General features: G+C 47.4%; 2 protein-coding genes across 4 annotated transcripts in view; one reads left to right on the top strand and one right to left on the bottom strand.

The window, feature by feature from the left end:
* WDFY4 (WDFY family member 4) overlaps positions 1-23,013 on the bottom strand; it is a 260,133-nt gene that overhangs the window by 30,907 nt on the left and 206,213 nt on the right. Inside the window, exons 47-50 of the mRNA XM_082407126.1 lie at positions 8,216-8,258; positions 6,743-6,862; positions 4,708-4,825; positions 2,479-2,588 (exon numbers count right to left, since the gene is read on the bottom strand). Of these exons, the coding sequence (XP_082263252.1) occupies positions 2,479-2,588; positions 4,708-4,825; positions 6,743-6,862; positions 8,216-8,258 (391 nt within the window). The remainder of the gene's footprint in view (positions 1-2,478; positions 2,589-4,707; positions 4,826-6,742; positions 6,863-8,215; positions 8,259-23,013) is intronic.
* Positions 8,624-23,013, top strand: part of LRRC18 (leucine rich repeat containing 18) — a 28,870-nt gene continuing 14,480 nt past the window's right edge. For 2 of the 3 annotated variants that reach the window (XM_082407149.1, XM_082407147.1), the window contains exon 1: positions 8,624-15,337. The gene's annotated coding sequence lies outside the window, so the exon portion shown is untranslated. Of the gene's footprint in view, positions 16,016-23,013 lie in introns of all 3 variants that reach the window. The other variant, XM_082407148.1, reaches the window with a different exon arrangement.

The raw sequence follows: 23,013 nt of genomic DNA, 5'->3' as shown, positions 1-23,013 counted from the left end.
ACTCCCAAAGGGGAGGCAAGCACGTTCCTCCCAGATGTAGCTGTTGTACACATTCCCCTGAGACTAAAATTCATCTTCTATGCTAAGGGAAAAGCAGAAGATGGTTGGTTCTTCTGCTCGTTCCAAAGACCTGGACCAGTTGTGACCCACTAGAAGAGGCAGTTAAAAGTAGGAAGGCAAAACCAATTCAGAAGCACCATGGAGATTTCAACTCGGATGAGCCAATGTGCCACTAATAGATTTGAACCCAGAAAAACCAGGAGTCGCATCAGACTTCAGCAAGGGAGTCAAAAGAACTCAAGCTAATATGACTGCATTTGTGCCACATAAAAGAAGATAAAAGTGCCTTTGAGCATCTCACACGGGTTTAAACTATCTCAAACCAATTTGGGCTGGTCACCATTGGACCAACCTCGTTAAGATAAGCTCCGACCCGTTGTGACTAGCTTCAAAGTGGCCTTAACCCAATAGGTTTGCAGCACACCTGTTTCATCTGGCTCATGCCATTTGGAATGCTTTGAGGCAGTCCAGACTGTCTTGAATTTCTTTAAACCAAAGAGGAGCAGCTTGCACCAGTTCAAGCCTGCTCAGAAGAGATCTGGCTGATGGCAGGAGGAAGGAGGGAAGAACAATGATTGATCACCTTCGCAGCATCAGCCCTGAGCTAGGGGCTTTACCCACATTTCCTCCTTTAATTTCAACGGCCCAGTGAGATGTGTATAATTAACCCTCATTTCCAGAGTAAAATAACGTGCAGAAGATTTTGTGTCTATTAAGTGGTAGAGCTGGGATGTAAATCTCACAGTTCGCGGTTTCTATTTCAGTCTGCCTCCTCGTTCGTAACAGAGAGGACCCTTAGTAACAGGTAGAGATGGGGCTATAATTCATGAGACTGAAGGGGCAAGGGAAAACTTTTAAAGCACCCGGAACTCCCTGGATGGGAAGCCGTCACGGGAGGCATCACCATCATCGTCAGCGGGATTGTCACTCCTTGTGGACTGATGAGGAACAGCTGGACGGGATTCCTGGCATGGGGTACAGCTCAGGGGCCGTTTGTTCTCCAAACCAAACTCACTTAAAATGCTTGTTGCCTGAGAAAGGCTCCGGGGAAGCACACTTGTTATTTTTGAGTGAATTTCCAGGGACAGGGGTTACAGAATGTCTAGGTGATCCGTGCCTTCAAGGAGAGAGAGGACTGCGCCAAGAATCAGAAGACGGGAGGGATTTTGCTCCTAAGGAGACAGCACCTTGACCTTGCCTACCCGTTCCTGCCCCGGGCTCAGGAGATGGCTTCAGTGCTGACCCAGAATGGCCTTTGGTGTTGGGGTCAAGGTCATCTGAGTGACCATAAGGAGTGACCTTGCTGGTGAAGTCAGACCAAAATACACAATTCCTGGGACACTCATGTTCTTCCTTTGGTGACGCCTGGCTGTCAGAGTGAGTCCCTGCAAGTTCAGCAGCCTGTTCACCCACTGTTTTCATGCCTTCCTCTCCGTAGGAACCTTGCAAGGCCTCAATCAAGACAGGCCCTAAACTTGGGCCCCGTGCTGTGCTCGCTTTGGAGTTGGCTGAGCCAGCTGTCTGCAGCTGGGCTACCCAACGGCTCTCCCTAGTCAAAACCTGTGCCCCTGAATAACCTTGAAGCAAGATCCCAGTGATAGAGTCAGGGGAGAAGAGAGAAAAAAACTTATCAGCCTCCCAGGAGGGACTCTGTCCCAGCAATCCCATGTGCCTTGGACAGCACCATCCACTCAGGGTCAGACTCGCCTACTTTCACCTTATATTGGGCTGCCAGACAAAACACAGGATGCCCAGGTAAATTTGAATTTCAGATAAACAACAAATAACTTTTTAATATAAATCATTGTTTATCTGAAATTCAAATTTACCTGGGCATCCTGTATTTTTATTTGTGAAATCTGGCAACCCTAAGCTGGCATGATGGTCAGTTAGTTTATGGGTAGGCAAATTGGTTAGTTTCTTTCTCTAGTTTAGCTGTTCACTTCAGTATTAAAATATTTTGTTTGTACTTTTAAGCCTTCAGGCTTGTACTTAGCATAGCTTTATGCATTCTGATGTCACAAGTGATATTCTTTTCATTCTTCATTCTTTGTGTTTATTTTTCTAGGCTTGGACCACCTACCTTCAAGGAAGTCATCAAGCTTCCTGTTTTTCCTTTTCCACTAAAACCTATTTATGTTAAGTATTTTTTTCCTCATATCTCATTCCTTGTTTTTTAGAGTCTTTTTGCAAGACTATTGGGCAGACATGCAGGTATATCTGTGAAGAGCAGCTTGCCTCGGCTGGATGGCCCGGAATCCTGGAGCCAGGGTCAAGTGGGAATCGCTGGCTCAAGACTGGATTTCTAGCAGGGGGGTCCCTGCCTCGTCCAAGCCTAGCTCTTAATCTTCGGGAGATAGTTTTGTGTGTGTGCACGCGTGCATGTGTGTGTGCGTGTAGGGGAGCGGGGAAGCTCACCTGCAGAGAGCAGAAGGCCTGGGTGAAGGGAGGCATCCGGACCAGGTAGGAGGCAACAATGATGGCCGAGGAGTAGTGAGTGCAGTAGTGGCACTGGACGGTCATGTCTCCTGCAATGAAAAGGACATGCCTGGGGTGGCGTCCCCACCTGTGGGGCAGGCGGGAGACACGCAGGCTATCTCGAGAACAGCCAGCATGAGCCCTGCTTAAGAGAGCTCCTGCAGGCACTGGAGCCTGGGTGTTCTGCATACAAATGTCAGTATAATTTGGCCAACAGCCAAATTTTCACCAGGGGTGAAAAGCACATTCAAGACCCTCAGTTGCACTGGCCAAGCCCCCAGGGGTCTGCCCTCAGGAAGGCGGCCGAGCCAGGCTATGAGGAGGCTGTGCTGAGGATCCACGGGGAGGCGGAGCTCTGCTCTCCTGACTCAGGGCACCTAGAGAGCCCTCAGGTGCCTGCAGCCCCATCAGCGGCACGCTCTCCTGTCCTCTTTTCGAATAAAAGTCCCTGTGTGAGAAAGGGGGGCTTGTTAATGCAGGGACACCCCCGGATGAGTGAGAACTCAGGTATCCTCCTTCCCAGAGGGGCCTGGATGGCAGAGGCATAAACCTCCCCGTTTTGCCCCATGCAGGGTATGATGGAGCTGGAATGCTGAGGCAGAGACAGTGCTCTGGCCGGGCCCTTCCAGCAGAGAATAATCGCGATGCTGCTACTCGTGGACTTCGTGCATGCTGTGTGTCCTCCGTCACACCCTCCCTGAGTCCACACAGCCACCCTATGAGTCAGAGCTATTCATTATCCCGTTTCACAAATGAAGAAGCCAGAGCGAGTCGGAGACTTGCCTCCATCGTTAGTGAGCGGCAGAGCTGGCTGGTGGCGTGGTCAGCAGAGGCCTGCGCCAGCTCCTCCAGACGTCGGCTCGGCCATCTCGCCGCAGTCCCGCACCCAGCCCTAAGCCCTCCCGCTGCTGTGGGAGTTCTCTCAATCAGAGGTGTTTGGGAGGTTGTTGGATGTCCTTGTGCAAGGGCCCAAACTCAACGTGTGACTCCAATGCACACCCAGGTTAGCATGGGAGAGAATGGTACTAAAGTGGGCCCTGCCTGGGACACAGCTGGGGAGAGCTGATGCTCCTCCGGCCTGCCTCTCTGGAAAGGATCCAGCAGTGCCTGGTGGAGCCCGAAGAACAGCACCTGGGGTCAGGTGGGGCAACTGAGATGGGTCATATAGGTTGAACTTTAGCCTCAGGAGGAGATAAGCAGGGCAAGGAGGGCCTGCCCACCCCTCCCACCTCCTCCCATCTCCCCCAACAAGTCTGAGTGCCAGCCCTGCACATAATGGGGATCCTGGGCAGGGGCCAGGGGCCTCCAGGGTGGTGTGGGCTGCAGAGGAGCTCCTCAGCCTGCTGAGAACCTGCTCACCAAAGGCAGGGCCTCGGGGCCGAGTGAGCCTTCCGAAATGTGCCGCCTCTGGTTCTTGAGGTAAGTTTTCACGGTTCGTGGCTGGATGTTCCTTATTGTAGTAGTGCTATGTTTATTTCAAAGTGTTTGAGAAAACCAATATAGCGGGCATCAAATATATGACAGAAAATTTTCTCTTTAAAATACATCCATTGAAGTTTAAGAAGTGAATAGACCTAAAGAAAAACAGTAAGGCACTAAGAGGACAGCTGGCATGTGAAGGTAGCAAAAAATTGTAAAGGGGACGAGCAGATGAACAGCATTTGCGAACTAGATTCTAGAGCCAGACAAATGCAGGATCTGCCATTTAGAGGCCGTAACCCTGAGTGAGTTGCTTAAACTGAGTTCCAATTTCCTTCTCTTTAAAAAGGACCATTGTGTGTATGAACGCAGGCTGGCCTGCACCTGGCATACAGAAAGTGCTGAATGGATGTCACTTCCTTGCCTCTACCTGCCTCTGGGAATGGAGGTGTTAGCTCTTAGCACCATAGTTCTCAGTCCTGATTTCATGTTGGAATCACCCAGGCTGCACCCCACCGTGGACTTATTCTAATCAGAATTTCTAGAGGTGAGGCCTAGACATCAGTATTTTTAACAAGCTCCCCAGGTGATTCTCACATGCAGCCAGGGTGCAGACCACTGAATTCGAGAGCTCTCTATCCAAACGTAATTGTCTGTAGGCTAGATGACACCCAAATTGTTATAAACTCTCACTTCAAGGCATTCAGATGAAGAGCACTGCAGAAAAAAATCAAGCTGGGATCTACCCACCTTCAGTCTTCTCAACTTCTTTAAACCTCTGGATAAATTTCAGCTTCCTTTCCTTGGTCTGAGCCCCCATGGGCTTCGACAGATCCCGGAAAGTCTTGGGATTCATCAAGTTCAATGTCTAGAAGGCAGATGTGCAACTGGAGTTAACTCCCCTGGACCCTCTTGTGCCCCAGCGAGACTGCCGGAGCCACGCTCTTTAGTTTTATGGTTCTCTTTATTGGTTCACTGCCGTTTGGTCTGACCCCCTCCTCCGGTGATTAGCAGGCCTGGTAGGGTTTTATGGCCCCACAACCAGTGATCCACAAAGACTTAATAAGGGAGAGATAGAAAATGAGAGGAGGGGAAGATTGAGTTCACACTGAACTGTTCCAAGTTGACCCAAATCAGAACATAGCCACCAGTTACCCAAGAGACTTTCAAAAGAATTCCTGTTGTCAATGGACGCTTGGCTCCTGCCCTCACAGAGCAGTTTGCTTCCATAGTTCAGGGTTCTTGCTTAGAATCACACTGATTTTCTAGGAATTTAGAAGTCATCCGTTTGGGGAAGAAATGAGAGCAAGGGCCTCGTGTTTCTGAAGGCGCACTCCCTTCCGGGTGATGAAAGCAGTAATGGTGACCCTTCCCCTACCCTTGGAATACACAACAGTGGAGCCCTGAAGAGTTTTCAGGGTTGGGTGTCCTTGGGGTTTGCATGTCTTTATAGAAGGACGTGTTTCTTTACACCCTTTTTCCTTTTCACTAGCAGTGAATCACCACAGTTCTCCTGGGAGGCAGGGTCTGCCACCATCCCTCACCTGCCACAGCCAGGCGCGGAAGGGAGTGAAGCGGGCACTCCTGAGTCCCCCGTGAGTCATGGCACTGTGGAGACCCACACTCAGCCACAGCTGACTTTGCCAGGGCAGAATGGGGCTTCATAGTTGCCAGATCTCTGGATTCGCCAAAAGATACTGGAAAACCAGCTTTTTAGGAGAAATCTCCCAATTTTTGAACACTGTTAAGTAATCAAAATTTTAATACAGGGTATGGGTTAAATAAAAGGGGCTGGTGACCCACCACTTAGCAACATGTGAGTTGAAGCTGGGATTGGCAAGTTTCGTTTTTGAAATACCTGGGCCTCAGACGATCACTAGTGCAATAAGAAGCAACATACGGCTGGTGAGAAAAGGTTTGCTGTGTTAAGTGTCTTAAGTGTGGATGGGAGCTCACAAAAAACTGAGGTCCCTTTCCCAAATTCTGGGGGTCAGCCATCTAAACAGCTCAAGGCAGGACTGGCTAGGCTGATCTGAACCAGGACCCAGACACCTTCTGCCCTGTACATACACAGCCCAGCACCCCTCCTGGTGGCCAGATCCTAGGTGGTCAGGACACTGCTCCATAGCCTGCTCGTCCCCCAGTGACGTCACCTCGGTCCAGCTGTGCCAGCTTTCCTGCTCCTCCCTCCCCTGCCTGCTGAGGTCCTGGGACAGAGGTCAGAACAGCCGATGATCTGGTGCTGCCACTGACCTCCCTTATGGCTACATGTCCCGGTCTAGATCCGGGGTGATGTCCACATACCATCATCTCAGTTACTGAAGTCAGGTTACGGGGGAGGAGCTTGTCCTCGTTGGGTCTGTGTATCTCTGTGTCTCTCTCCTCTTCTCTCTCACCCTCCCTCCCTCTCTCTCTCTCTCTACATGTTGGCTCTAGAAACACATTTCATGGCCCTCTTCAGTTGATGGACCAGTGTTGGTCCACGGCAGTATCTCAGCAGATGAGTATCTCTTGCCTTCATGGTAGTGAGTGAGCCAGGAAGCCCTCGGGGGCGCATGTTAACTACTGTCCTAGTCGTGTGGATCATCCCCCAAGTGGGGCTGGGACAGGAAACCAGGCAGCCAGACTCCAAAGGCCTCTTCCCAGGTGAGGGGCTGAGCCCAGGGCAGCCCTCAGACCCAGGTGGACTGAAGCATGTCGCAGAGGCTCTGCGTGACTTCGGGTGCCCTGGTCGTCAGGGTCAGAAAGCCACAGGACACCGCACAGCACCCACGTGAACACGTACCTGCGAGGTATAGTCAGCCAGGACCCAGGGAAACACTGGATACTGCATGTAGTCGTTGTAGGTCCTCCCAGCCAGGGTGTTGAGGTGCATGAGATACTCGAAATTGCTCATGTCCCTTTTCTGCAGAAGGGTCAAAGAGGGGATAAACCCAACACAGCTGGCCTCCTCCTGAGGGCCACGGGGGTCTAACTCCCAGGCTTGCACAGGAAAGCCTCATCGTGTGGGTGGGAGCAGGCAGCGTGCACCTGCGCCGTTCCCCGTGCACCTTGTGCTTGGAACTGGCCCGACTTGGGGAGGCCACGCTAATTCCAATATGAGCGGAAGCAAACATGGTCAGGAAGCAAAGTCAGCCAGAAAAAAAGAAAAAAAAAATACAACTCAGCAGTCCAAGCGAAGGCTAAAGCATTCTTTTGTGTCAACTGTTGGGTGATACTCAAAAGCTGATTAAAATAATAGCACAAATGCTGGGTGAACTTACTGCTGACCTCTTTAGGATTGAAAACATAAGCTGAGGGGACTTTGCAGTCACCGGGAAAGAGGCCCTCACCAGCAGGCTGAATGATCTGTCTTCCTCTGGGACTTCAGGAACTCTCTTTCTCCTGACCGTGCGTGTTTGGATAACACTCACTCTTAGGGCTCTCTGCTTAAAGATGTCACAGGTGGAGACAGGGACTGCATTTGGGAAAAATTCATCAAGGCCAACGGGTGAACGAGCAGCCAGTGCAGCCATCATCTCTGATGGGACCTGAATACTGCGGTCTCTCCTTTCCTTGGCCTGATCCTTGGGAAAGGATTTTGGACCTGAGTGACCAAGAGTTACTTTCCTGTTGCTATGTGATCTGTAAGGCCGGTTCTCTTGGGGTCCTTTCCTTCCACTGAGAACCCAAGGTTGAATGTCAGCTCATCCAGTCTGGAAGCCACGTGTGACTTCCCAAGACAAGAAGTGAATGCTGTGCCTTCCTGAGTTGTGTGTTCATTTATACACATACACCTTCATTGATGGATCATGTGTGTGTGTGTGTGTGTGTGTGTGTGTATACAGGGTTTGTGTACACATACACACACACACACACACTCTCTCTCTCTCTCTCACTCCCCAGCTCTGACTCAAGAATCGCCTTTAATCAGTGAGATCTTTTCAGAGAAATATTTGGGACATTTTAACAAATTAAGAAAACAAGATCCTGGGACCTCCCTGGCGGTCCAGTGGTTAAGACTCTGCCTTCCAATGCTGGGGGTGCTGGTTTGATTCCTGGTCGGGGAACTAAGACCCCACACGCTGCGTGGTGTGGCCGAGAAAAATAAAGAATAAAATAAAGAGCAATAAAATGAAAACAAAACAAAGAACAAAAACAAGATCCCTCTGATCCATCCACATGCTTTCTCTCTTCATCCTGGGGACCTGAGCTATTTGCTGATTTGCATTCCCAGAGGGTTTCCTTGGACCCAGAGTCCTCTGAGGGGTCACTGTACCTGCCATTTCTGCAGCACGGTCCTGTCGGAGCCGGGGTATCTCCTGTGGGACAGAAAATGATGGGGGTGACCAAATATCTCAAGGCATGAATGGGGGAAGAGGTGGAACTTTCTGGGGCATCGTGGCGCCAGGGCACCCAGGAGAACCACAGACTTCCCAGGGCAGCAAGATTATTTCCCAAGCTCTCCCTGCCCCCTCGCTGCCCTACTGAAGGCTGGGTTCTTGCCATCCCTGTTGCTCTTATGCGATGCCAGAATGCGCTGCTGCCTGAGGCGTGGCCCCAAGAAGTCCCAGGGCTGTGCAGAAGCAGACTCGGGGGCCTCACACCCCACACGGGGCTTTCACAGCCGCATCTTGGCCTTCTTTGCCCATGTGCACAACATGCATGTGAATACATGTCACATGTGAATACATGTCACATGTGAATATATGTGTGTGGTTAAGAAAGGCAAACAATATGGAAGGTCATGAAATATAAAATAATAGTCTACAAACCACTGCTCCCACTCAGGAAGTATCCACAGTTAATCTCCAGAAGAGTTTTAGCCATATACCAGTGTATATGCTCAAGCAGTTTTTAAACAAATGTTTTTGGTATGTGGGATCATCTTATCTGCGCGGGTCTCCTCCCTGCTTCCCTGGCCTGACGGCACGGTGGAGGCGGCCCACATTGCCCTGTGGCCACAACAGCAGGACACCCTCATACAGATGGATGGGAACTCGTGGGAGCCTCCGCCGTGCTGGGCTTTGTCCTCACAAATGATGTATCTGTGATCATCTTCGGACATACATCTCTGTGACTTATGAGACTTACATCTCATGATGATTTCATGCCTTGAATCTTTGCGAGTGTAACCATGAGATACATTTCTGGCAATGTTACTACTAGGTTAAAAACTATGAGAATTTTCAAGTGTGCTACATATTGCCAAATTGTCCTCTTAAGAGGCTGTACCGATTTATGTTTCCACAAATACAATTAAGAAACACAATTCAAACCAAAGAAACACCATTTTTGACCCATGTGGTAGTGAAGAATGTAAAAGTGTAACAGGATGCAGTGCTGGGGAGGGCGTGGGAAGGAACCTTCTCCATGTGAAATGCCCCTTCCGCTCAGCAGGAATTTGTAGAGCCCAGTTCCTCAGCCTCTGAGGTCACTTGGTTCCTTTTCTAGCTGTGTTTTCTTTCCCCCTCTGTCTCCCTGAGACTCTCCTTCTACTCCCCAAACCAGGTTCTTGTTCAGGGTGTTCCACTGAACCAAACCAAGTCCTGCCTCTCTCCAGCCATGCCCTCTGCCTCAGTCCTGCTCAGGTACCCACAGACCCCGCCCCCACATGCATCCCATGGGGACGTTCCACCCACGGGGACTGCACCAGGGTGCTTCAGGCATTCATGTGGACAGGCCTGGCTGCCCGAGTGCCCCAGCAGGGGCAGTGACTCTTCATCTTCCCGTCACAGCACTGCTGTCACATCATCTGTTCCGGGCTCCCCACCATTCCTCATTCAATACTTTCCTTGGCAGACTTTCCATACACAGAAAGCAACTCCCTGGCTCGGATTCACCTCTTTCCCCCAATAGAGAAATCATCCTTTTGGGCCATTTTATTCAGGCAGACAGTAACAACAACAAACAGGCAAAAACATGGTCACATTTATTGCATTAGCTTGCAAAGGCTCAAGTGAAGATTTGGCTTTCTCGCCCTGTCTGTGAGCCTGCCACTACCCCAGTTCCAGAAGGCAGACTGCTTTGAAGGTTGTAAGTGAGGACAGAGCCCAGGCTGGAGAGAGCAAAGCTGACCACCTCGGAAAAGAATGTGTTCTGAGCCTTTCTGAGGATGTGGGGCTGAGCTACAAGGATGTGGAGCTGGTATGGCAAAGCCTGCGAATCTTGCTACTTTATTTTAGAACTCTGACAGTGGAAGGGGACTAGGGGAGCAAAACATGCCTGTTAAGATCCAGGAAACGAGAGAGCCTCTGTTTATCTTTTTCATAAAGAGTTCTAGAATTTTATCTGTGGTCTTTTGTGACATTGCCACCCAGCGGAATGGTATGCATAAGATAAAGGCAATTTACCATCCCACTCCTCATTTCATCAGCTATGAGCGCCAAGGAAGATCTATCATTTCATTACCATCAGAAAAAGACGCCACTACCAGCATCCAGACACCTCACCAAAGGTGAGTTCTCTTTGAAAAAAGTTTTTTAAAAAATTCATGTTCATCTGAAGGCAATTACAGAACTCTTGGAATGGTTTATGTGAATTTTGTAAATATCTGGTGATTAAAGTATTTCTTTAAGAGTTGATACACTGCACTATTCCATTATTATAGTGTAAATTTTATATTAAACAAGGTGCCAGAGATGGCTCTTGGCTTTCTAAAGCCCTTCCAAGGTCCGAGGGAGGCAGCACGGGAAAGAGTACCGGTTTGGAGTCACTAGAACCTGGGTTCAAATCCTGCCCCCACCACTTGACTGCTCTGAACTCCTGTTACCTCATCCTTCAAACATGGCTGACCCAGGAGTGCTGGGGAGCAAGTGTAACCACGGGTCTGGAACAGGCTAGCACAGGTGTGGACACAGGGCTCCCTCAATGGGCATAGTTCTAGTTGATGTTGACACTATCCTAGAGCAGGGTTGATTTTTTTTTACTCTGGGAGGAAGAAGAGTGTAGTGTAAAAGTGAAGATTTGCTTCTGGTCAAGACCTGCTTTGTTCTGCCAGTACCACTCTGTAAGATCTTAGAATAATTGTGCCACCTGTGAATCAGATCTCCTGCTCTGTCAGCTCAGGGTTTGCCATGGAGTCTACGGGGCAAGAGTCCAGGCCCTTGGGCAACCTGGGATGGTGTGGAGAAGAATGGAAGAGTCCAAAGTCACTGAGACTACGTAGGTCACTCTGTCTAACCTGAAGGTGGCCTAGCACGGTGGGCCCACAGAGGACATCTTACCAACCTCACTCCCATCCCAAGACAGGTATCTAAACTCCTCTGGATGACTTCCAAAGACGGGACACTATCTTCAAGCTGAACTTTGTGTGTGGTCAACCGCTAGGCTGGGTTCAAATTCTTCTCTATTTTGAGAGGTGATTTTTATCTGCGCTGCTTCACTTTAAATCACATCTATGTCCTTGAACTCCTAGAAGTGGTTTGAAGTGTGAGTGCTGCCGTCACGTGGCCTTGGGGCACTTCCTACTCCTACTTCAGTGCCCACGGCTTGCCTCAGCATCTTGCCTTTGACTCCACCTCTTTGGTCCAGCTCCACCTGACTGACACCTCCACTCTACCCTGAGCCTGTCTCCCAGAGTGAGCCAGGGCATAGCCCAGGAACTCACATCTTCCCTAGGGAGCCTGGCAGAGAAGCCTACCAGGGGCCTTCAGAGGGTGGGCTAGCCCAGGCCAAAAGGGTCTCTGCCAAGGGACTCATCTGGCTGGAGGCTGCACCCTCTCAGCCCAGGAAGGGATGGGAGATCTGCCCATCCTCCTCCTCCTCACCTCTGGGGCTAGCGGGCTATGGTTAGTCCTTAGGCACTAAGACAGTAACCTGGCAGACATCCAGGGAGGGCCCACAGGGAAACTGGGCCTCCTGAGCTAAAGTGGACATATTTAAAAAGCCTGATGCCTCTCCAAATTCTCCTGTGTCTTTTCTATTTGCAAAATAGTCATGAGGCCATGGTGAAATGGGTTAGTGAGTAACTAAGAGGTGTCAAGAAAACACAAACCACAAGGAGAAGAAAATTCACTCATCTTGGCAAACTAGAAATGTGTCTACTAATGATTTGTGCTGTGCCTCAAGAAAGGGCAAGTACTGGCCAGCATCTTGCCCTGCCTTCTGCCGAGGTGCGGCTCTGGAGGAGCATGCGGGGGAAGCAGTCTGCGGGGTGGGCAGAGTTTTCCACGAGGAGCCAAGAGACTGGTAATAGAAACACACTCCCTTCCTTTTTCCCTCCTCAGAAGCAAATTTGGGTTTAGCCTAGTTTTCAGATCTAGACTGTAGGTCAGTAGAAATCCACTAATAGACAGGCATTCTTGCAGTTCAGAGATTTCCTGCTGAATTAACAGGATATTGACCTTCTATAATATTTCTATTATAACTTCCTGTCTTTATTTCTTTAACATGTAGAAATTTTGCATAAAAACAATAATAATAATTGTCTAATGCATTAGAAACTGCAAAGACTTTTTGTCAACTGTCTAATTTTCACAAAGACTCAATGAGATAGCCATGATCTCCATCTTCAGATGTGGAAATGGAGGTGGGGTAAGAGGTGGGGTGCAGACTAGGGAAGTTCATGAGGGTTTGCTGAAGCCTGGTGCAGGCACCCATGACAGCCCAGCACACCGGGCTGTGCAGAGCGCTTGCCGGACCACACCTTGACCCCGGGCCCTGACTCTGAAGACAAGCGCACAAAAGCAAATAAATAAAACGACAACAAAAATCTTTGTTCTGGCTGGATTAGAGGGCAGTTACCTGACAAATTGGTAACTTGTGTATATTTGGAGTCAGAAATGAACATGAGCAAAATTACCAAATTATTATTGCACAACCATGCCATAAGCCTGATGCTGTCGATGCATGAAAAGTCTGGAAGTTTATATAACATAAAGTTACCTCTAGATGCTGAAACTGAGTGGCTTTAATTTTTATAAGGTTTTACATATCTGTATTTTAAAATGTATTTATCTAAACAAGTGGGACCTAATCAAACTTACAAGCTTTTGCACAGCAAAGGAAACCATGAACAAAACGAAAAGACGACCTACGGAATGGGAGAAAGTATTTGCTAACGATATATTCAAGGGCTTAATTTCCAAAATAGACAAACAGCTCATACAACTCAACAAAAAAACAAACAAACAACCCAATGGAAAAATGGGCAGAAGACCTAAATAGACATTGCTCCAAAAAAGAAATACGGATGGCCAATAGGCACATGAAGAGATACTCAACATTGCTAATTATTAGAGAAATGCAAATCAAAACTACAATGAGGACCCACCTCACACCAGTCAGAATGGCCATCATTAAAAAGTCTACAAATAACAAATGCTGGAGAGGGTGTGGAGAAAAGGGAATCCTCTTACACTGTTGGTGGGAATGTAAATTGGTGCAGCCACTATGGAAAATAGTATGGAGGTTCCTCAAAAAACTAAAAATAGAGTTGCCATATGATCCAGCAATCCCACTCCTGGGCATATACCCAGACAAAGTCATAATTCGAAAAGATACATGTACCCCTATGCTCATAGCAGCACTATTTACAGTAGCCAAGACAGGGAAACTAAATGTCTACTGACAGATGAATGGATAAAGAAGAAGTAGTATATAAATACAATGGAATATTACTGAGCCATCAAAAAGGATGAAATAATGCCATTTGCAGCAACATGGATGGACCTACAGATTATCACACTAAGCGAAGTGAGTCAGAAAGAGAAAGACAAATACCATATGATACCACTTATATGGGGAATCTAAAACACGATCCAAATCAACATATCTACAAAACAGAAACAGACTCACAGATATAGAGAGCAGAGTTGTGGTTGCCAAGGTGGAGGGGGGTAGGGAAGGGAAGGACTGGTAGTTTAGAGTTAGCAGAGGCAAACTATTATATATAGGATGGATAAACAACAAAGTCATACTGTATAGCACAGGAAACTATATTCAATAGTCTGTGACAAACCATAATGGAAAAAAATATGAAAAAGAATATATATATGTATAACTGAATCACTTTGCTGTACAGAAGAAATTAACACAACATTGTAAATCAGCTATACTTCAATAAAATTTTTAAAAATTAAAAAAATTTTTCAAATGTATTTTTCTTGTGTATTTTCTCCCTTAAAGTACTGATTTTATTTTTGCCTATTTATGTTTTATGATTTTCAGATTACTTATTTTCTAATTTAAATTATGTGCTTTTTGAATATTCTAATTAGAAATGCACTAAGTTGTAGGAGTTCAGGTAACTTTTAATTTTCTAGTTATCTTCATTTGCTCATTACGTTAAATCCATTTACTGTCTAAATTAAATGATCTATTTTATTTCATTTTGGATTAAACAGGATGGTGGTGGTGTTCGTGTATTTAAAAAATTTTATAGTTAACTATATTTCTAATTTAATGATTTATTATATTTTTATTTTTTAATTTAAATTTTTTCTTTTTGCTTTTTTGTACTTGCCAAAATTTTCATTGCTTGGGTTAATTTTGCATTTCAAATTATTTATTTGCTAATTATTTAATTTATTTTTAAAATTCAACCTGGGTAATACAATTTAGAGTATTTTTATATTTTTGTTTCTATATATGCATTTTCTAATTGTTCTACAATGTTACTTTATTATTTGCATAATAATTTTAACATTTATCCTTTTTGCCAAATTTCTCAATTTCTGGGAATTTAATTTAAAGGAAAAGAAACTGAACAAAAAGACTATAAATGCCCAGATATTTTCCTTGCAGCCTTAGTCATGATACTGCCAAATTGGAAACAACAGGAAAAGCAAAGTCCACCAGATTCAGTATTGCACATTCATTCAAAATGTCGAGTTTAGAAACTACATACTAGCACTGAATGGCATAATATTAATTAAGAAAAAATCACTATTGAATGTCTGATTTTTATGAGCATTATAGTCACTCTGATCTAACCATGGAAAAAGGGTGTAAAGAAAACTGCAAGAAATAATTAAATTCAAATAAACAGATAAAAGACAGCCCTCTCAAAAACCAAAGAGCAGAAAGAAATACTGGGGCAAATTACAAGGAAGTCGAACGATATTTCATGGGACTCAATGCTATAGAAGTAAGATATTTGTCCCTTCAAAGAGGCAAACATGGTTCTTTCCCCTCTGTTAGCAACGTCTACTTCCGGAGGTCGCCATGGAAGGCAGCCGTCCTGGTACTGTAATCCCCAGGGCACTGCTTGGGGAAGCCAGGAAGAAGCCCACCGCAAGCCCCAGGGACCCCAGACCCTGTCCTGGAGACCCTTTCGGCACTGTGTTCTCTCACCTTGCAGGCTGGCGTCAAGATTATGCTAATTAACGCCAGGTCCCAGGTCTCTTGTTGCCTGGTGACAAAGTTTCACAGTCGAGGAGGAAGAACTGGGCCGAACAGGGTAAGTTTTCCTCTGGTTGCATTTATTTTACTTTAACTCTGCCAAACTACGACCTCTTCAAACTCTTTTTCTCTCCTCTTTTTGAGTAAGCAACTTTGGAAATGCCTGTTCTCCTGGTGTGCTTTATTTACAAACCCCAGACACGAGCTAATTCATTATGTAGGAGGGGAGGAAGCTGGTCCCGAGCCCCAGGCAGGAGGGCAGATAGCTGGGGAGCCAGCTGGGCATTCTCGGGCGCCTGGGCCGTGGACAAGCTTGGGAGGTTAGTGTGGGAGTCTGTGGGGCTTTGCGGTCATGCTTTATGATCTTTCCAAAGTCTCAGTCTCCTTGAACGTTGTTTCCTGCTCCACAAGCAGGTGGAGACTAGTGTTTGAACTGCTTCCTCACCCAGCCAGTTATCCCTTTAAGGAAACCGCAGTGCTCGTTCAGTCGGGAGGCTGCAGCCTGTGCAGGTAACCTCAGCAGACCTCACCTGATTTCTGCTGACTGTGCTGGGGTTTGGAGCACAGTCTGTCTTTTGAGAAGTCTGGAGGCAAGCCATTTCTACGAGTGATCCTGAACACTGGAACCCATGAACAAATGGTTGAGTCCTAGGCTGGGCTGGGCCCTGTAAGGAGGGATTCTTCATGGACACACTACAGTACATGCCTCACATCTCTATCTCCACAACAGGCAAAGGTAGGTGCCCCTACTTTGAGTCTTTATGACTTTGGACAAGCTACTTGGCCTCTCTGAGCCTCAGGCACCGTATCTGTCCAGTGGAGATGAAAATCAATAAATAGATCAGGCAGGTGTAAGAATTATTTACAGTGTCTATAAAATGCCTGGCCCAGAGTAGGTGGTCAATATAATCCATACACGCAGTCTGAAGGCAGGAACCTAATTTAAATGTGTTAAATTGATTTGCAAACAGTCTGGCACATAGTAGGTTCTCAATACATTTACAAACCATATGGCTGTTATGTGAACCAAGCGCTGATGACCAGCTCTCCTGTAAAGAAATGGGGAGTCAGAAAGGTGAGGAAATGTGTGCTAAGTCATACAACTAGGGGGGGACACAGCTCTGACTGGTCTTCAAGCTGGGGTGACTCTGGGCTTGAGCCTCAGCCTGGAGGGGGGAAGGGAGGAGCTGAGGCTGCCCCTGTCCGCTCTTCAGTGTGCCTGAGCCCTACTGTTGTCTAGAGACTGACCTTTAAGGCCTGGTGCTTGGTGGCGCCAGCTTCCTCTTGGGGCTCCAAGGGTCTCCCACTGTTGCCCACTGCTCTTTACTTGGCAATGCTGATGAAAGGGGAGGACTTCATGCTCTTTCCCTCTACCCATCATCTGGGTGGGTCTTCATCAAAGCTAGGTGATACTTCCTGGTCCCTGGTACTCTTAGAGCATGAGGCGTGCAGCTGAACCGTGCCCCTCCAAGTGGGCATGATGGGCTAGGCTACCCAGCTGCACCAACCATCACCAGCTTTCAGCTCATGGCCAGTTGGATTCATTGCCAATTTTCAATTTTCAAGCTCTCTACCTGTCTCACATAGTAGAACTCATCTCAACCCCCAGAGCCGAGTGTGATAACACACGCGTGCCTTCTTTTCAGTGAGGGATGAGCCTTAAGGATGGGGCTTCAGCTGGGCTGTTATGAACGTTCCCACAGGATCTAGCCCAGTTTAGGGTGGTGTCTGGAAAACATGATGAGTCAGGAGCTTCCTTGCTGGCCCATAGAGCCAAATTTATCACAGGACGTTGTCAAGTCAAACTTTCATGGATAAGCCAAATGGCAATTAAGCCCACGGACAAGGGCTGGCTCTGCTTGACTAGCATGTGACTTTGGCAAGGTATGTGCTCTGGGGCTCGCTGCGTTACCTGTTAAGTGGGGTGGATGAATTAAATGAGATAATGCATGTAACGTATTGTACCTTTCATAAAGTCCTCTGTCTTCATCTTCTACCCTCTCCTTGCTGTCCCTGCTCCAGCCACCCCCACATCTCCTTTTTCTCCCCACTGTTAGGACTTTGCACTTGGTATGCCCCTTTCTGGGGGTGTTCTTCCCCAAATCCTCCCACATGGCCTCTTAGTGTTCAAGTCTCAGCACAAATGTCACCTGGGAGAGGACTTCCCCATCTACCTCAGTCTAAATTAGTCCCCCCCCTCACCCCGCCATCAACATTCTCTCTTGACCCCTGGGTGTTCCCTTTCACATCATGAGGTTTTATTTTTTGCAGAGCATTTAAACCACCTGACATAATCTTGGGTCTTTTTGTTTGTTTTGTTTTTCTTGCTTGATTTGCTTTCTCCTAAAATAGGAGTTTCACGAGAAACACGTCTGTCATGTTCACTGCATATCTTCTCATCTGACCTGACCTATAGAATGACTTGAGTACAAATTGTTGAACAAATGAATGAATGAATGAATGAGCAAGTGAGTTGCCTGGGCTCTAGCAAGCTCTAGAGGTTAAAGTGGACAAAGGTATTATCGTATCTACAAGTTGCTGTTACATTTCTTTTCTTTTACTATTATCACTATTATTACTAATAATTTGTGTTTAAAAGGTTGCAAAGACTTTTGTGCTTGCTAATCAGCAAAGACTGTTCCACAAATCCTACATCTGGGATTAATGATCAGTGGGGAGTGTCTTGGGGCTACTAATTTGAGGGAGGCAATCAATATGGTGCTGTTTGGTGACTCTATCAGCATTATTTACCATCATAAAGGTGCCAGGAACCAGATTACCATTCACTGAGTACCCAGTGCACACTAGACACTTAACATACAGTCATCACTTCATTTATTCTTCACAACAACTTGCAATTTTCTAACCCATTTTGCAGATCAGTAAACTGAGCTCATGATTAAAACCAGGTTGGCAGTGAAGGTGGGGATGGAGCCCAGTTCTATTGGCCTCAAAGCCTCCACGTTCCCTGCAGTCCGAGTGCCTGTCTTCTACTGAGTTACTTTACACATAACCGGAAGGGAACAGACAGAATGGCTAATACATGGGTAATATCCCTATTTGTAAAATGCTGAAGAGCTTCCCTGTCCTAAACAAAGTGCGGGCCGCTATGTTGCCTTTGTTCACATCATTCTTAGCAAGTTGTATCTACTTGTCCAAAGTCATCCGAAAAGGGTTCTCTCTTAATGATAGTCCTGAATGTTTTAGTAATAACTTCAAATAAGCCTGATAAAGACTCAAGGAGGAAAGGGAAATGTGAATTCAGAAAATATTTCTACAGAAAAAGGATTAGAAGTCACAGCATTTTTGAAAGACAGGTGCCTTACATAGAAAGAGCCCCAAACCATCCTTTTGCACACTTTTTCTTTAACCTAAAGTATCCCTTTAAAAATGAGACCATGGTCCTTCCAATGCCCTTCACCTCTGGATTGGGGGAAAGTTTAGCTGAGGTTTAAATAAACAAACACACACATTGCACCATACTGCTGTCACCCATATGTAAAAGGCTATGTGGTTTTTATATCACAGCCACCTGTGCTTGACCGAGAGGTTTCAGTGCAGTGGTGGGCTTGCTGGTTCTGAGAGAACATCTCTAGAGGGAAACAAGAGTGGCTGCGTACCCCGCCCCCCTCCCCTGACTCTCTAGCATGGCCAAGCTTGCCGGAGACTCAGGAGAGCATGGGGCTGTCCCAGGGCTGGGTTTCCTCCTGGCTCAGGTAGAAATGAGAGAGGAGAGGGCACGGCCCTGTCTGTGGTCACGCTGGGGGAAGTGTAGGGACCGGCCTTCTCTCCTTGGTTTGACACGCCCTGGAGATTTTTCTCACAACAGCTGAAGTATCATTTGAAAAATAAGCCAGATCATGTCTGCCCTGGGTTTTGTTTACTTTAAATCATATCTTTGGCCTCCTTTCCTTCCTTCTTTTCTTCCTTCTCTCCCTGCCTCCTTCCTTCTCCCACCCTCATGCTGTCCCTCCCCTCCCCTCTGTCACAGAGCCTTTCCATCTGGAGCATCCTCTATCTGAAATCCCCTCCCTGCCTCCCCGCATCCTCACTTCCTTCCATCTCTGCTCAGATGTCTTCTGTTCAAAGATGCCCTTCCTGGTCGCCTCTTCAAAAGACCACATCTCCCAACACCATTCTCTTATTTCTTTTGCCCCTGCTCTTTCTATTCTTGGCACTCTTCACCACCTGGTGTTATGTTTGTCTGCTTTGGTTCATCTCCCTTTTAGGATGTGAGCAGAGCCTTCATTCTGTCTGCTGCATTAATCAGCACCTCGTTGATAGTAGTTATCCAGTGTGAACTATTGATGAAGAAATGAATCCCAAAGGGCCAGGGAAGGTTTGGCTGTTCCCTTACAGTTGATCCTCAGGGCTCCCCTTCAAGGTATCTCACAACTTCACAGGTGGGCGGGTTTACAGCAAAGCTTTCCTCGGAGCTAGGGACTGTTCTACAGCAAATGGGGGTACCACACCACGGGGCTGGCCAGTGCACACAGCTGGGTACACCTGGGTCTGCACCATGTCCACCCCTCAGCAAGTTCTCACTGGGGCCAGATGGCGTCGTGGTGCAGAAAGAATGCACACATCACTGGGCACTTGAGAACTGCCCCCCCACTCTGCGATCCTGGGTGGGTGGGTGGCTCTGTGCCTCAAAGGAGCTATATCTCTTTGTCCTCCAAATAAAGTAATTTGAGGTCTGTACCTGGGAGGCGGGAATGCCCCAGCAAGTAAGTACGCTGGGCTGTGGGGTCTGAATCAGGGTTCTACCCAGTTGGAATCCTGGAGCGCTGGCTCCACTGTCATCAGTTGTGCCGTCCTGTCCAGCTGCGGCTCCTCCCTGCACTCCACCCCCCACCGTCACAGCAAAGTCCTCCGAGGCCCTCACTCACCCTCACGCCACCCTTCAGAAGCAGCCACTTTTGTTATCCCATTTACGGAAGGCGGGGCTGAAGCTCAGTGAGGCTCCACAGACTGTCCAGGGTCACCTGACAGTAAATGGGGAGCTGGGTGGCGACCCACGTGGGTCTAAAGCCCCTGCGCTTTTCGCCCTGCCAAGCCACTTCTCTGAGCCCAGCTTCCTTATCTGCAATGGAAGCCATGGCTGTGAGGAGAGAATGCGATCGCATAGCAGTGCTTAAACCACGGTGATTGAAATTGAATTAATGCCCATCTCTAGGGGTTTAAAGGTGCCAGCACTGACTTTGGTTCTTTGCTTTCCAGGTGTCAAGGTTGCTTTGTGTGCTTTGAATGTGTTGGTTGATGAACAAGGCATTTCTAGTCTGTTAAACTAATAGTCTTAATATTTTATTTTAATTGTAAGGCACCTATTCCCTTTTGTTCCTTTAACAAATCCAATTAAAACAGGGTACATTCAGAATTACAAAATAGATGCTATTAAACCAATAAGAAATCATAATCTTTTGTTATTGGGCCATGTGACCCCCTGGGAACTTTTGCTCCAAATAAAAGTTGAATTCTTATTATCAGCCAGGGGGAAGAGGGCAGTTTGACAGATAATGGCTTCCCAGGCAGCACATGTGCAGACCCACACTGGTGCTGAGGATGCAGAAGTACACAATATTAGGGGTAGAGGAAGGTATACATGCATAATATAAGATCCTTAGCACTGCGTTGATCAAATTAACCAGATAATTGCCAAATGAAGTGAACCTGATAATTTCCACACAGACACTCTGTGTGCTGTAGCTCTGATGTCATGGAAAGAACATCCCACCCAGAAGCCCTGGAGTAAGGCGAGCGGTGTGAGCTTGGATAAACCACTTTACACCCACCCCACCACCAGGTCCTTATCTTTGGGTGGGAGGAATATTCCTACCTCTGAGGAGAGCTGTGAGGACTGAATGAAATGGCAAACTGGAGGGCACCTGCTGTGTGAAGGAGGCATGAAGGGCCTCTAAGGGCTGGCGGAGAGAATGTGTGTGTTGGGGGCTGTAGCGGGTGGAGCGCATCGTAGGACCCACACTCGGAGAAGGCCTGCCGTTTGGGAAGCGCGGAAGTGCATCTTACAAGTGTTAGGTTTCCAAGTGAGCCCACGCTGTGAAAATCCGCACTTCTGGCGGCTGCGCACAGCCTCTCAGGGCCCTGCACGGCCGGCAGCCCTCCGCCCGCCTCCCCGCACCGGCCCAGGGCAGCAGAGGGCCGGCTTCTCTGGTGGGCATGTGGGAATGCTGTGGGCCAGGGTTCTGGGGCCATGCTGGACGAAAACCTGCATCTTTACAGGAAGCTCTCACCATGGGGGCTCGTGGGGACTGGAGGGGCTGAGGAACAACAGATTCCTGTCTCTATCACCGCCCACTTGGGGCACAGGCCTATTAAATGAACTGGCTGGTGGCATTACACGTACCCTTTAAACTGTTCCTCTCTCTCTCCCTCTTTCTCTCCTTGTCAATCTCCAAGCTCTTACACTTAAATGACTCCACTAATGCTAGTAAAATATGTTTAAAATTCGTATTACTCGGTTATATTCAGATATATACACATATATATATCTATGAAAACAAGCACCCCACACATTGGTCCCTGGACAGTGGGATAACAGGCAACAAGCCTAAAGAAAAGGCAACAGAAGGAAAAGAGAGGCAGGATAGTGTAGTGGGAAGATCATAAACTTTGGTATTACACACCTAGGCTTGTAGGTGTGTAATAGCTAGGTAGCCTAGGTTTGGCTGAGCTGTGCTGTCTTGTGAACTTGGGGAAGACACTTGACTTCTTTGAACCTCAATTCTCCTATATTAAAAATAGGACTGACACTTTGCATAATTACTATGGAGATCAGAGATACAGAAATGGTCCAGCAGCATGCTTGCAATAGTTACTTTGGTACATATCACCTGAATGAAGAGTAGTAAGTGGCTCTTGACATTGTGAAGCATTTCCAAAATTGATGTCGGAAAACCCCTATAACTGTGGGGGTCCCTGTAAGACTCCACCCCTGCTGTCCACATCTCTCTCCTGCTGTCTTTCTCTCCATCATCTCTGCCAAGTGTCTGGTGGCGATATTGCTGTGAGCTGCACAGAAATCTTTCTGCCTCTAGTCTGTCCCCTTCCTAGCAATCTGTCCTTCTGCTCACAGGAGAGCAGGGCTCGATATAACGTAGCTGGGGGCAGAGGTGGAAAAAATAAAACCACTTAATGGTTAGACCTCCAGTGAGTCTATACTCCAAAAAGCAGACAAAATTGTAAAGCAAGTAGTAGAGGACACAGTTCCTGGCCCAGAGTGGGTGCTGGACAAACAGTAATTCTTTCCTCCAGCGCAGATGATGCCTGAGTTGAACATTCGTGCCTGTTTTAGGTCTGGCAGAGATTCTAGACACACCCACTCAATAGAGAGCCCCGCAGTGACCACTCACGTCTCCACCTGCCACAGGGCTTTTCACATGAACGAACAGCTCATTCTGGGAAGGGGTGGAGGGCACAGGGAGTGATCTCAAGGCTCATGGGAAGTCACAGCAGAGGCAAGGCTCTCCTCTTACATATCTAGTGAATGGGTCTTATGAGAGTCGGGAGAAAGAATAATGACTTTTGAATGAGTGACTTCACTGAGGGAAGTTTGCATTACTTCCCCTTAAGAGATGATGTCCCACAAGCAAAAGACATTTCTCATCCACATGGCACAAAGCCTGCTATGAAGTTAGTCCCAAATATTGACGGTGACTTTGGGGGTTTCAGTTGTACAATATGTCTATCCTGGTCTCAGTGCATCAGTGAAAAGGG

This window comes from Balaenoptera borealis (genome assembly GCF_965194805.1).
Source record: "Balaenoptera borealis genome assembly, chromosome: 10".
Classification (NCBI taxonomy): Eukaryota; Metazoa; Chordata; class Mammalia; order Artiodactyla; family Balaenopteridae; genus Balaenoptera; species Balaenoptera borealis.
Note: the sequence above shows the minus strand (reverse complement) of the source record. Positions and strands in the feature narration are given on the sequence as shown.